This window comes from Arachis stenosperma, chromosome 4, assembly GCF_014773155.1.
Source record: "Arachis stenosperma cultivar V10309 chromosome 4, arast.V10309.gnm1.PFL2, whole genome shotgun sequence".
Classification (NCBI taxonomy): Eukaryota; Viridiplantae; Streptophyta; class Magnoliopsida; order Fabales; family Fabaceae; genus Arachis; species Arachis stenosperma.
The window spans coordinates 132,452,115-132,465,542 of record NC_080380.1 but is presented as its reverse complement, the minus strand read 5'-3'; the positions used below and the strand labels follow the sequence as shown (position 1 = coordinate 132,465,542).

General features: G+C 31.1%; 1 protein-coding gene and 1 pseudogene across 1 annotated transcript; one reads left to right on the top strand and one right to left on the bottom strand.

Moving 5' to 3' along the window:
• Positions 1–1,307: 1,307 nt before the first annotated feature.
• LOC130972959 (phosphopantothenoylcysteine decarboxylase-like) lies at positions 1,308–2,385 on the bottom strand. The gene is made up of 2 exons (XM_057897311.1): positions 2,007–2,385; positions 1,308–1,577 (listed from the first exon to the last, which is right to left on the bottom strand). The coding sequence occupies exons 1-2, from the start codon at positions 2,343–2,345 to the stop codon at positions 1,308–1,310; spliced, it is 609 nt and encodes a 202-aa protein (XP_057753294.1). The 5' UTR covers positions 2,346–2,385.
• A 2,019-nt stretch (positions 2,386–4,404) lies between these two features.
• Positions 4,405–8,224, top strand: LOC130975562 (TMV resistance protein N-like; annotated as a pseudogene).
• Positions 8,225–13,428: the final 5,204 nt, after the last annotated feature.

The following is a 13,428-nucleotide window of genomic DNA, read 5'->3' as shown; positions in this document are numbered from 1 at the left end:
TTATATATTCAATGAAAAATATACTCAATGAATAAATAAATAAATATAATATATAATATATAAATATACTACGATAATATTATATAATTGAGTCATTTTAATTAGTAACTAAGTTTAACTAAATTAATCTAATAACTTATGAAAAATATAAAAAAAAATAATAATTAAATTTAATTATAAAAATAATTTATTCACGTTATTTTTAACACTTCTTTTTACATAGTTATTATTATTATTATTAAATAAGAACTAAGCCCAAAAAAAAGAGTTATAACACTGTCCTAATATATTTATTTTTCAAAAATAATTCAGCTACTAAAAATAATTACTCGGCCTAAATAATGCAAGTCTTTATCCATTCATTTGGTTTTTGTTATCTTCCCAACCGTTTTTATTATATTCCAATCACTAACAACATAAGCTCACCCACTTAACAAAAATTATTGGATTCAACACCCAAAAATCTAATAACTTAATTATCACCACATCACAATTACTGCTAACCTAATCTTGCATCAGTCAACATCAAACTGACCCACAATACCTGCACTACCTGAACTTCTAGCAGGACTTGTCTCTTCTAATCAAGACCACTCGAACACGTGCCTCCATCAGAGGATATCCACCTCCTTTCCTCATATGCTGAAAAAATTTACCATCCTCACCATAGCACTGCCCATAAAGTTAAGCTACTTAGGTCAAATTTGCTTTATGCCATTACTGAAAAGCAGAACATATCTTTAGTCTTGACTTCTGAACTAAAGATACAATGATTACATGCAGTTTCTTTGAAAACACTTCCATTTTGCATTTTTACTTTAAGCTAATATATACCTTCTACTATGCGGCTTAAGACAATATCAAGATGGATCAAGCTTGTAGATTTTAATCATAAATCTATCAGAATTGATGAATAGAGAATAACCACATTTTACATATTTAATTGAATCCATAAAATTTGCTAAGATATTTGAAACTAGCTTATTCCTCTATGATTACATTCAGTATTTTTTATTCATGTATGCAAAAAGCCAGAACTTGTTTTACATTTGAGGTCATTCTACAGAACTGCAAAGAATCACAAAAGGTTGCTACAATTTTATTCCTAATGATGCTTAACACAACCAGTTACACACTAACAGAAATTAAAGAGACTAGAGTCCCAACCCTCAAGCAGTGATACACAAAAACTATGATCACACTTGATGTATGAGAAAACACAAAAATTGCCAAAAAGAATGATGCAACAGCAGAAGATCAAGAAGCCTTAAGAATCCTATTTACACTCACAATTCTCAAAACAAATGCTAAACCGCACCCTGTCCCTTCTTCATATTTGAATCATAGGAGAGCCTCACAGTGGAGTAAATCACCGCGGGATCAGCCATCTCTGGGTTATTCCCGGAAGGCGGGGGGACTAAATTAATGCCAAGGTCTTCAATGGCGATGCAATGCCTTTCTGAAAAAGGGTTTTTCCACATTAAAGTGTTCATGGATGTTGCAACAAACACTGGCTTGCTGTAGTCCCAAGCTCTTACAATACATGTCAGTAAATTGTCACTAAACCCAGCAACAATCTACAGCAGCACATATGTGACAATGTTAGACATAGCTTTATACATAATAACAACTGAACATTACATGATGCCTAGGAAGTAGGAATTAAATAACATTTTGCAAGCATCACCAATTTGGTCCATAAAAGACACATCAATGTGATGCCAAATTAGTCCTTAAAAAGTAACATACTAACAAACTAATCCTTAAACTATCAATTTGCTAGCAAATTAGTCTCTAAAAAATTAGTTTGTAAACGCTAAGAAAATCTATTGGCAATAACATAATTCATCAATGGAGTACCTCAGACCAATGTAATACCTTTTGGGAACTAATTTGTTAGCACTATGATCTTTCAGTAGCAAATTGGATTCATTATAACAATTTTTATCATGTTATATGAACATAATTTATAAAATAAAAAAAGAAGCAAATCTCAGTTTGATTACCTTTGAAAGAGTATTTGCTGATAAGGGGGCAATGACCAAGATTTCAGCCCAGTTAGCAAGTTCAATGTGAACAACTGGATCACCCAATTTTTTCCAAATAAACGATTCATATTCATCCGTATATATAGGCACAGTATGGGGAATATCAGAAACTTTAACAAATTTCTGAGCAGCTTTTGTTACAACTGTTCTAACTTCTGCCCACTCTAAGAAATAATTGCAAAGGAGTGCAAATTGCTCAGCAGCCAAACATCCGCAAGCAGCGAGTAGAATTTGAGGCTTCCTTGGAGGGGCATGTGGTACTTCGAGTTTCCGTTTTCCGCGTTGAGAAGCCATCATCCAGAGATTCCAACAACGATTTTGGTCTAATGATGTACAACAAAAGACAATGTCTGTAAGACTGTAGTATGCCCTGAAATATGTGAAAATACAACCTTATGTCAGTTTTTGACTTTTCATATGCCAGCTACAATGTCTATATCTACAGCAAAATTATGAAACGTTAGACCATCAAGGCAAACAATGCAGGTCCAATCCATAAAACAAACAGGAAGAATAAATGTTAAACAGGATTAATTCTTGTTACAATTTAATAACATAAGCACATCCTAATTAATGTATGAGAAATCATAGACATAAATCATTGTCAATAATTAAAGGGATCATAGTTAATTTCTAATGTTTTTTAACGGAATTTTTATCAAGTCCAAAGTTCAGTATCCACATCACTAGATAATTGTCACTAATTTTAGCATACCAAGATTCCAAAAGAAAATGATAATACCAATAATGAAAAAGAGCACCAAATCATAAAATTTTCATAATTTTTGTATGCAAATCCCTAATCAAAGAATCTAGATTCTCATGCAATCACTGGACGGGAAAAGAGGTGATTGTAGCAATAACAGTGAACGACTTAGTTGACAACCGGAAGCTGCAAGAAATGATACAGCTTTGAATTCACCAACAAAACAGATTTTGTTACACATTGAAATGAAATTATTAACAGTTTCACACCACCCATGATCACAAGAAGAAGAAAGCAGAGAGAGGTGGATTGATATTCTACCAAAAAAATGCAAGAAGTGAAAAGATACATGATTTAAAATGCCAAATTCCTATCAAAGACTCGATTTTGAGGCCAAAACTTTAATGGGTACTAAAAGAATCCATTATCGTATGACACCAAAAACCAAAGGAAAGTAAAAAAGAAAAAGGAAAAGGAGAAGAACAACAACACAAGAAGAATTACCTTGTGAGCTTGGTCTCTTTGAAGATTCAAGAATCTCTGAATTTCTCAGCATTCACAATCAGAATGAAAGAAAACAGAGCCACGCCAAGCACAAGCTTTATTTTTTTGAATTTTTGGTGGGAGACTCGCAAGTCACAAAATTTAGTTTATCTGTTTTCCTTTTTTTTTTCTTTTTCTTTTTCCGTTGACGTAAAGAAAAAAAAATTATTCTAAAACATCGGCTTTAATTATTAGAAAACATTTTTGGTATCAAATTATTAAGGAGGATTAATTTTTGAATATTTTAAGAAAAAATGACCAAATAGTAATTAAAATTACTAACTAATTGATATTTATTAAAATAGTATCTTTTATAATAAAAAATATCATCTTGTTTTTATTAGAAATTTATAGTAAGTTTTTTCATTCATTTTTTGCCTTGTTGACTAATAATATGTAGTACAAAATTATTAGCATCGTCATATATCATATTTAGCATGCCAACAAATATAAATTGAGAAGAATTAAATATAGAAGATTCATTATAAATTAATAATATTTCTCCAATAAATTATTAATAATGGAGTTCAAGACATTTTTTAAATAAAAAAAAATAAAAAAGTAAAGAGAGTGAATTTATGTAATGTATTGTAAATGAATTAACTGCAAATTGTATTTATATTTTGTGAATTGGATCCGATAAGAAGTTCGCCTAATGTCTATATAAACTCATTAAAATGTAGTGCAATTCATCTTGACATGAGGCCAACTGACCAAAAAAAAATTAATATTTAAAATTATTTTAATTTTTTTTAGAAAATAATAATTTTTTTCAGATTTATTCTAGAAAAAAATCTTGGACTTAGTCTAAAAAAAATGTTTGTCTAATATTTCAATTGAAAAACTACCTTAACTGCTCTTTTTGAGGATATGCACCAGCCACATGAGAATTAGAAACAAAATGATTACAAATAGATACATGGTTGGTGACAGAGTAATTCCACCGAAGATTCCCTTGCCACCCTTTCCAGAGTAGAACACAGCCCATGCAGCTTCTACCCACTTTCGTGTATTCACACTGGAGTTCATTTTAGTAATACTATTTATCCGAGAAATGTGTTGAACCCGGAAGAGAGGCACCGCCGAGCAGCATATAGCTGAACATATATGGCGTCTGCTTTAGGTGAAGGTGAAGCCTCTTCTTCTACCGCAACCGGAGACTCTTGTAAGCATCAGGTGTTCTTGAGTTTTAGGGGAGAAGACACCCGGAAAGGCTTCACTGATCATCTATCTGCCTCACTAGAAAGGCGAGGAATCACAGCTTACAGAGACGACAAGAACCTTGAGAAAGGTGATATTATTCAAGATGAACTTTTGAAAGCAATAGAAGAATCTATGTTTGCTGTCGTTGTTCTCTCGCCAAACTATGCTTCCTCCAGTTGGTGCTTGGACGAGCTACACAAGATCATTGAGTGCAGCAAGAATCATGGGCTATCTGTTGTGCCAGTCTTCTACAATGTGGAGCCTTCTGATGTTAGGCATCAAAAAGGAAACTTCAAGAAAGCTCTTAGAAAGCATCAGAATAGATTTGGTCAAGACAGTGATAAGATTAGAAGATGGACAGATGCTTTGACCCAAATTGCTAGCTTTTCTGGTTGGGACTCCAAGAACCAGTGAGTTTTCTCATATCATTTCCCCCTCAAAAAATAATATTTGCTGATTATGTAGCATTGTTGTTCTTAGAATTAGCCGGTGTTTCTTGTCAGATTGGGTAGATGTATGATTTACCTTTCTTCTCTTTATCAGGCAGGAGGCAAGACTGGTGGAGAACATAGTTGACCACATACAAAAAAGCTACTTCCAAAATTTCCATCTTGCCCAGAAAATCTTGTTGGGATTCTTCCAAAGATGGAGGATGTGTTCTCACTTCTAGGTATGGGGTCAAATAATGTTCACTTTGTAGGCATATGGGGCATGGGTGGCATAGGTAAAACTACCGTTGCTAGAGCAGTCTATGAAGCCATCCAATCCAAGTTTCAAGTTTGTTGCTTTATGAGGGATGTTCGGGAGGTTTCCAAGGCAAAAGGTTTTGTTCACTTACAAAAGCTTCTTCTCTCAACACTAAATGTTAGTGATGAATTTTATGACATTGAAGATGGAAAGAAGATGATACGAAACTGGTTATGCAAGAAAAAGGTTCTTCTTGTTCTTGATGATATAAGTGAGGAAATCCAGTTGGAAAATTTGGCTGGGAAGCAAGATTGGTTTGGTCCTGGAAGCACAGTAATTATCACAACTAGGTACATGCATTTGCTTGAGATACATAGAGTGAATGGAACATATAAGGTTGAAGGGTTGGTGGAAGAAGAAGCCCTCCGACTCTTTTGTTTGAAAGCCTTTAAAAGAGATAAACCAGAAGAAGGCTATTTGGATTTGTCCAAAGACATTGTCAAATATACTGGTGGCCTTCCATTGGCACTTAAGGTATTAGGTTCCTATTTGTGTGGCAGAGATCTTCATTTTTGGCATAGAACTGCTAGAGAATTGAGGAGCGTTCTACCCTTGGAAATCCTCAATACACTGAAAATAAGCTTTGACCATTTAGAGCCAACAGAGAAATATATCTTTCTGGATATTGCTTGTTTCTTCAAAGGAATGAACAGAGATGAAGTAGTAAATATATTACAGATGTGTGATTATTATGATGGAATTGAAAATGGGATTGTTACTTTGATTGAAAAATCTTTGATAACTCTAAGTAAGGATGAGATGTTGGAAATGCATGATCTGCTTCAAGATATGGGAAAAAATATTGTATTTCAAGAATTTCCAACTAATCCCGAGAAATGAAGCAGGTTGTGGTCTAAAAAGGACATTGATCAAGTTTTGACAAATGATATGGTAGGTGCCAATTTCCTTGCAACAAATGTGGTATGATTGTGTTACATAAACAAATCATTTTGTAAGATGACGGTATTGCATTTTGCAGGGAACTGAAGCAATTCAAGGAATTGTTCTACACTCAAGTTATGAAGCTCAGTGGAGTATTGAAGCCTTTTCAAAGACAAGTCAACTGACATTTCTCAGTTTACATGGCATGAAACTTCCACTTGGTCTCAACTACCTTCCTAGATCATTAAAAGTCCTTCATTGGAATTACTGTCCCTTGAAGACTTTACCCCTGGCAGATCAAAAGTATGAACTGGTTGAAATTAAACTGCGGAATAGCAAGATTGAACAAGTTTGGCACGGGAAAAAGGTAAGTTCCTTTTGTCAATACCTCATTTGAATGAAATTTAAATGATAACTTAAGATCACTCGTTCTTCAAATTGATCTCCGAAAGTTTTTTTTTAATTCGTCCTTCAAAGATTTTAAGTTAATTACATTAGTTCTTTTGTCATTTACGTTGTTAACGACGTCAAAATTTGTTGATGTGACACGTTAAAGTGACACTATATTGACCATAGTATACTCCTAGTTGTCATAATTGACTGTTAACATACTAAGTTTATGCAACTAGATCAAATCAACCCCAAATGGAACAAGACTTTGAGACATTAAAATTCCTCAAATTAGGATTAATTTGATCTAATTTCATAAATTTACCATGTTAGCACCTAATTAGGATTGTCAGATGTCTGTTGTGGCATCACTTAAGGTGCCATATCAGCAAACTTTGACACCATGAGAAATGAAAGTGACGGAGGGATTAATGCGACTAACTAAAAATCTTTGAAAGATGAATTTGATTAAAAAAATATTTTAGGAACCAATTTAGAGAATGAGTAATTTTTGAGGGACGAATTTGACTATTTATTCGATAACTTAAGGTTATATCATATTTCTTTATTTGGTTCAGTTTCTTGAAAAGTTGAAGTACCTGGATTTGAGTGTGTCTGAGAACCTAACTGGAACCCCTGATATTTCTGGCGCACCAATGCTTCGAAAGCTTAATCTGCAATTCTGCTCAGGGCTGAGTGAGGTTCACCCATCCCTTACACACCATGAGAACCTTGTTCAATTGGATTTCAGCAATTGCACAAGTCTCAAAACTTTTCCAGGCAAACTGAAGATGAGTTCACTGGAGGAATTAGACCTGAGCAATTGCAGCAGTTTTGTAAACTTGCCAGAATTCGCGGAATGCATGAAACTATCATTGCTTTCTTTGAAACGAACCGCCATAAGAAACCTGCCACGTTCCGTCTCATCGAGTCTACCTTTGCTATGCAGTCTAGACTTAAGTTGCTGCAATCTAACTGAACTGGCATTCCCTTGCAACATTTTCCACTTGCCATTGTTGACTGATTTGAATCTGTCTCGTAACAAATTTGTCCATGTACCAATAAGCCTTCATAAACTTCCCAAGCTCAAACGTCTTTGTCTAAATAATTGCCCAAATCTTAAGTCTCTCCCGGTGCTCCCCTCAAGTATTGAGATATTGGAAGCATGCAATTCTTTCATTGCTTATCATGAAAGAGGATTTGATCGTTGTGAATCCATATTCAATTTCTTTCGATCATCGAGCAGTGATCGTTCTCAGGTCTTTATCATGGAGTTCACAACATGGGTATATACGAAAGAAAAAGTTTCACCGTGGCAATCTTTTTTAAGTTTCAATCTAGAAGATGGTGAACATCTTTCTCTCCCACCACAAGGTGATTTCGCTCCAAATGATAGGTTGGGAATTATACTATGCTTTCAGACGGCTACTTATTTGAACAAGACGGATTTGTGTGTCTGCAATGGTAGAAGATGGATCACCAAGAAGAATTCAGGTGAAAAGGGCAATCGCGTGTATTTTATCCTTCTAAGCAATGACTATTTTAGTGCTGAATCATGCCCTGATTATACGTTTAAGCTCTCTGTCAACAATGACCTTAATCACAACATGCAGAAAGCATGGAGCTACGACTCCAACCAATGCTGGGGCCGCTGGGTGCATCAACAAGATTTTATTGACTAAATGTATGATTATGATTAGAGTTATCCTAGGGAACCAATGGCTTATTTGTAGCATATGTACAATAGATTATATAAATTAATTTTAGAATTCACCAAAGATTAAATTTTTGACCTTTCTGATTTAATATGACTACATAGTCCTTTAACTAATTTAAAATACAAATTAATTCCGTATATTTTATTTAATTATAAAAACTATTTTTTCTTTTATAAAAAGTATTATTTTATGAATCAACTATTATGTTTATTAACAATAAAAAACAAAAACAATAACGAATTAGATCATAATAAAGTTTTTGGTCATTCCAATGGATTAAAAGTTTATATTTGATCCATGACGTTCGTCCAAGGTTGCAAAATCGTGTTTCCTTTAAAAACCAATCATTATAGTGTATCACAAAACAATCGATTGAAAATTGCAAGCCAGCATGGTTTTCGCATAAATTAATCGATTGGTCACAGTATTTCAATCGATTGGACGATGAATAAAAAGTAATTTTTTATAATTCAATCAATTGCTTCTACTACCCAATCGATTAAATAGACGGATAACAAATGAAAAAAATTGGATATTGAATAATTGGTGATGGATTATTCACCAATTTATAATGTTAATATTAAAGAAAAAATAAGATTAAAGTATCTAAATCAAAATAAAATTTTAAAAATTGAAGATAGAATTTTAAAGATAAGATGGATGAATAATAATTTAATAATTTATAAAAACGATAAAAAAATTGAAATAGACATAGTACACACTTTAATCGATTGAGTAGCACACTCCAATCGATTGAATTGGGTAAATCGATATTGTTTTGGTGAATTCAATCGATTGAGTAACAAAAACAATCGATTGAATTGTGAACCTCAAGTTGTTTTTGACGCATTCAATGGGTTGGAAGGTATAAACAATCGATTGAATTATAAAAAATTCACATGTTATTCATCGTCCAATCGATTGAAATACTATGACCAATCGATTGATTTATGCGAAAACCATACTGACTTGCAATTTTCAATTGATTTTTTTTATAATCCAATCAATTGGTTTTCAAAGAAACACGATTTTGCAACCCTGTACAAACGTCACGGATTAAATATAAACTTTTAATCCATTGGAATGACAAAAAATTTTATTACGATCAATAGAAGATCTAATTCGTTATTGTTTTTGTTTTTTATTGTTAATAAACATAATAGTTGATTCATAAAATAATAATTTATAAAAAAATAGTTTTTATAATTAAATAAAATATACGGGGTTAATTTATAATTAAAATTAGTTAAAGAACTATTTAACAGTTGTTAAAAAACTTAAAAAACATGTTTTGTTATGGGACCATTTAATAGTCCAAACGTTCTGGGCCATCGAATTCTATGCCGTCTAATATCATGTCATGATACCACTCATCCCAGAAACTTACACTGATGATTAAAGATAACACTAATGATTATATCTCTAATACTCCCTAAATTTTTATTGTATATATTATACAAATATTCTATTAGCTCCACATACTTTTCCTTGTGTTATTAAAAATTAAATTATACTTCTGCCACTTACACTGATTTATTAATTGAATGACAAATTATTAATGATTATCTATAACAAAGTCATTTTATTGTAAGTCTTTTTATTTTACCTTCAGAGCACTTAATAATGCCTTTATGTTGTATTTGCTTACTTAAAAAGACACTATAGAGTATAGACAAACTCAAAATATTAGTGTGTGTATTGTGTTCGAAATTGCGGACTGTAATTAGATTTGGACCCGTGCTCGATGTCGCTTTTTTATTTCAGCGTAACTAAGTATTTTTTAAATATTATTTTTTATTTTATTTTAAAAAATAAAATAAAATAAAAAAACAAATAAATTTTTAAATTTTTTGAATTATTGATATATAAAAATAAATATTTAAATAATAAAAAATTGTTAAAAATTAACCAAAAATTAAATTTTAAAAAATAAATAATATTTTTATTTTTATTTTGAAATTGAATTTTTAATGATGTTTTTGAACAATATAAAAATTTAGATGTATTTTATAGAGTTAATACTTAAAATGACACTCAAAATTTAATCACAGATTTAATTTAATCTTTCAATTTTTAATTTACCAAATTTATATCTTAAAATTTAAGACGTATTTTAGATTGGTCTTTTCGTCTAACTCCATTACCGGAGTGATGCCAGAGCACTCAAATCTCACCACATGCTTCTTCTTTTTCTTCTTACCATGGCATCATCACCTTTCCTCTACTAACACCCGCCCTTCCCCCAACAAACAATAACATTCATAACCCACCAACACCCGCACATTTTCACGACCGTCATTTATGAAAAGTCTTTCTATTATCTGATCCTTTTCTTTCTCGCCATCACCGTCTTTTCTCTACCAATCACCAACAAACAACATTAACAATCACTATCAACAAATTGAAGAGAAATAGAAAAGGAAAAAGAAACACAAAGATTGGTGCAATGGGTAAGGGTGCTTCGAATTTGGGACAATGGGTGATATGACCTTGTGTTGATGGTAACATTGAAAATGCATTGCTTAACATGTATGCTAAGCGTAGTTACATGAAAATGGGATTCAAAATTTTTAACATAATTGTGTATAAGGATGTTATTTCTTGGGGTGCCGTTATTTGCGGCATAGCGATGAATGGTCAGAAAAAGCAAGTATTGTAACTCTTTTCACAAACGGTGGTTCATGGTGTTTCTCCTAACGATGTCACATTTATTGGTTTGTTATTTGTTTGCAGTCATGAAGGAATAGTGAGTGGAGCTGTTATGCTCTTCAAAGTTATGGCGGTGGAAATGTGTGGGTATTGGTGGGTTGTGATTTGTGAATATTGTTGTTTGTTGGGGAAGAGAGAATGTTGGTAGAGGGGAGGTGGTGATGGTGATAGTAAGAAGAAAAAGAGACATGTAGTAAGGTTTCAGTGTCATGTCATCGCTTGTGATAGAGTTGGACGAACGGATCAATCTAAGCCACGCCTTAAAATTTTAGGATATAAATTGGATCAATTGAAAATTAGAGGGTTAAATTGAGTTGGTGGTTAAATTTCGAGAGTCATTTTAAGTATTAACTCATATTTTTTATGTGGAGAACATTCTCTTATATCTGTAATTTTAACATTTTTTTAAACATGCAAATTTGAGGGTCATGTTTTCTTTTTTATTTTAATTTTTTTAAATATACAAGAGTTTAGGATTTTTTATTTTATTTTTTAAATATATCAATTTGCTCAAATTTATATTTTAGTATAAAAAAAATTTAAGTGGACAAATTGAATCTTTTAATTTATGTACTATAAAATTTAATTTTAAGATTTTTTTACAAATTTTATTATTTTTTAAATTTAAGAATTTAATTTGTTATTTAAAATAAAAAAATAAAATTCATATAAAAAAGCACACAAATTAATCATGATGATGAATTACACACTATCTTTTTTATTTCTAAAAAAAATTAGCCGCAGAAAGCTAAAGAAATAAAAGTATGAAATTATATAGTATTTTTAAAAAAGAAAAAAAATATACGTAAATAATATAAATATTGAATCATGTGAACAATAATTTAAAAAAAAAATTAAATTAATTATTAAAATTAGAGTCTCAATTCAATTTTTGAATTTAAATTATTAGAGTTAGATGACTTAACTTCCTCTTAACTCTTAGGCTTGATTTGGTAAAATTTTTTGAAAAAGTACTTGTGCTTTTTAAAAGGTCAAGCTTCTCATTTTATTTTTTGATAAATAAAAAAGATCATGTGTTTGTACTTGCAGCTTTTAAAAGATCAGAATATTTTTGAAAGCACAAAAGATCAGAATATTTTTGAAAGCACCTAAGATAGAATTTTTTAAAGTTGGCTTGTGCTTTTCAAAATTTAAAAATCTAATATAACCTCATATGTTAACTAATTTTCAAATTTAATACTTACATTTTATCTCTATTATAATATTTTTAAAATTTAAAAGCTATTTTACCAAACACAATTGATATTGTTTGTGTTTATTGAAAGCTATTTTTGATTTGATTTACCAAACACAAATGCTATAACTTTTAAAAGTCATCATTTAAAAGTTAACTTTTATAAGCTACTTTTGAAAAGTTTTACCAAACAATTATGTCCTTGAGTTGTGATGTATCGATATGCGAATGATTATTTTTGTCTGTAGATGATTATCCTTTAGTGCCGATGAGGGTCTTTGTTGATGAACCAGCGACGGTGAGGAGGATTCCGACGGTGACGATAGAGTTGGTTAACGATCAAGCGATGGCGTAAAGAACTCAGGAGGCAACGATGATGTCCGGTGAAAAAGAGAGTGATGTCGGCGAAAAGACTGGTTAGTGAGACGGCGACGGCAAAAGATTTAGAGAGAAGCCGGTGTTTTGGTAAATTAGGATATAATGAATATTTAAAATTTTTAAATTACTGAATGAAATTTTTTTGTTAGATAATTTAAATGAAATATTTTTTTTTTAATTTTATTGAGCTAAATCTGTAACTTTTTTATTGTCTATCTAACAAAATTGTTTCTCATATATTTATTAATCTTTGGTGAAACTAAGTCTCTCCCTCACAATGCCGATTTGAAACTTGAAAGTATCAAACGATGTAACTTCCTAAATAACAATTAACAATTGACAATTTATTATAAACATATCCATCCGTATAAACAAAATTAAAGAACACAAAAATGATTTGTGTGCAAAAGTGTAAGATTTTTATGACAAATATTTCATCTTTTAATTCCGTGTTTTTATTTTTTTTAAAAATGAAGTGTTTCTATTAATTATGCAGATATGTATGGCACTGTAGTAAGTCTAAATAATTAGAAATTTTTATGTAACATTGTAATAAACTTTTATCACTTATAATTTTGTTATGTAAATTATAGAAGTTGAGTTTGTTTATTACATTCTGAATTTGGATTGTTGTTTATGTGATTCTAAATTTAATTTGAATGCTGAGTTTGAATTCTTTGCTTGATTTTTTTTTAAATTTTTTAGCTTTAGAATTAATTCTTTGCCTATTGTTGATTTAAATTTTTGTGTACATTTATATTTTTCATTGTTGTTGATTACTTGAATTACTTGAACTCTACGGTGTTGTCTTTTTCCACTTTTTTTTGACAGTCCTCGTCTGGATTCTAATTTTTAAAAAATTTTGCTTATCAGTAGTTTCGACCTACGTATTTAAATCTCTATTTCTGG

Coding starts and splice junctions, on each gene's coding strand:
- LOC130972959 (XM_057897311.1), bottom strand. CDS start 2,345: ATGATGGCTTCTCAACGCGGAAAACGGAAACTCGAAGTACCACATGCC. Junction 1,578..2,006: donor CAGCAAATACTCTTTCAAAG/GTAATCAAACTG, acceptor GTGCTGCTGTAG/ATTGTTGCTGGGTTTAGTGA.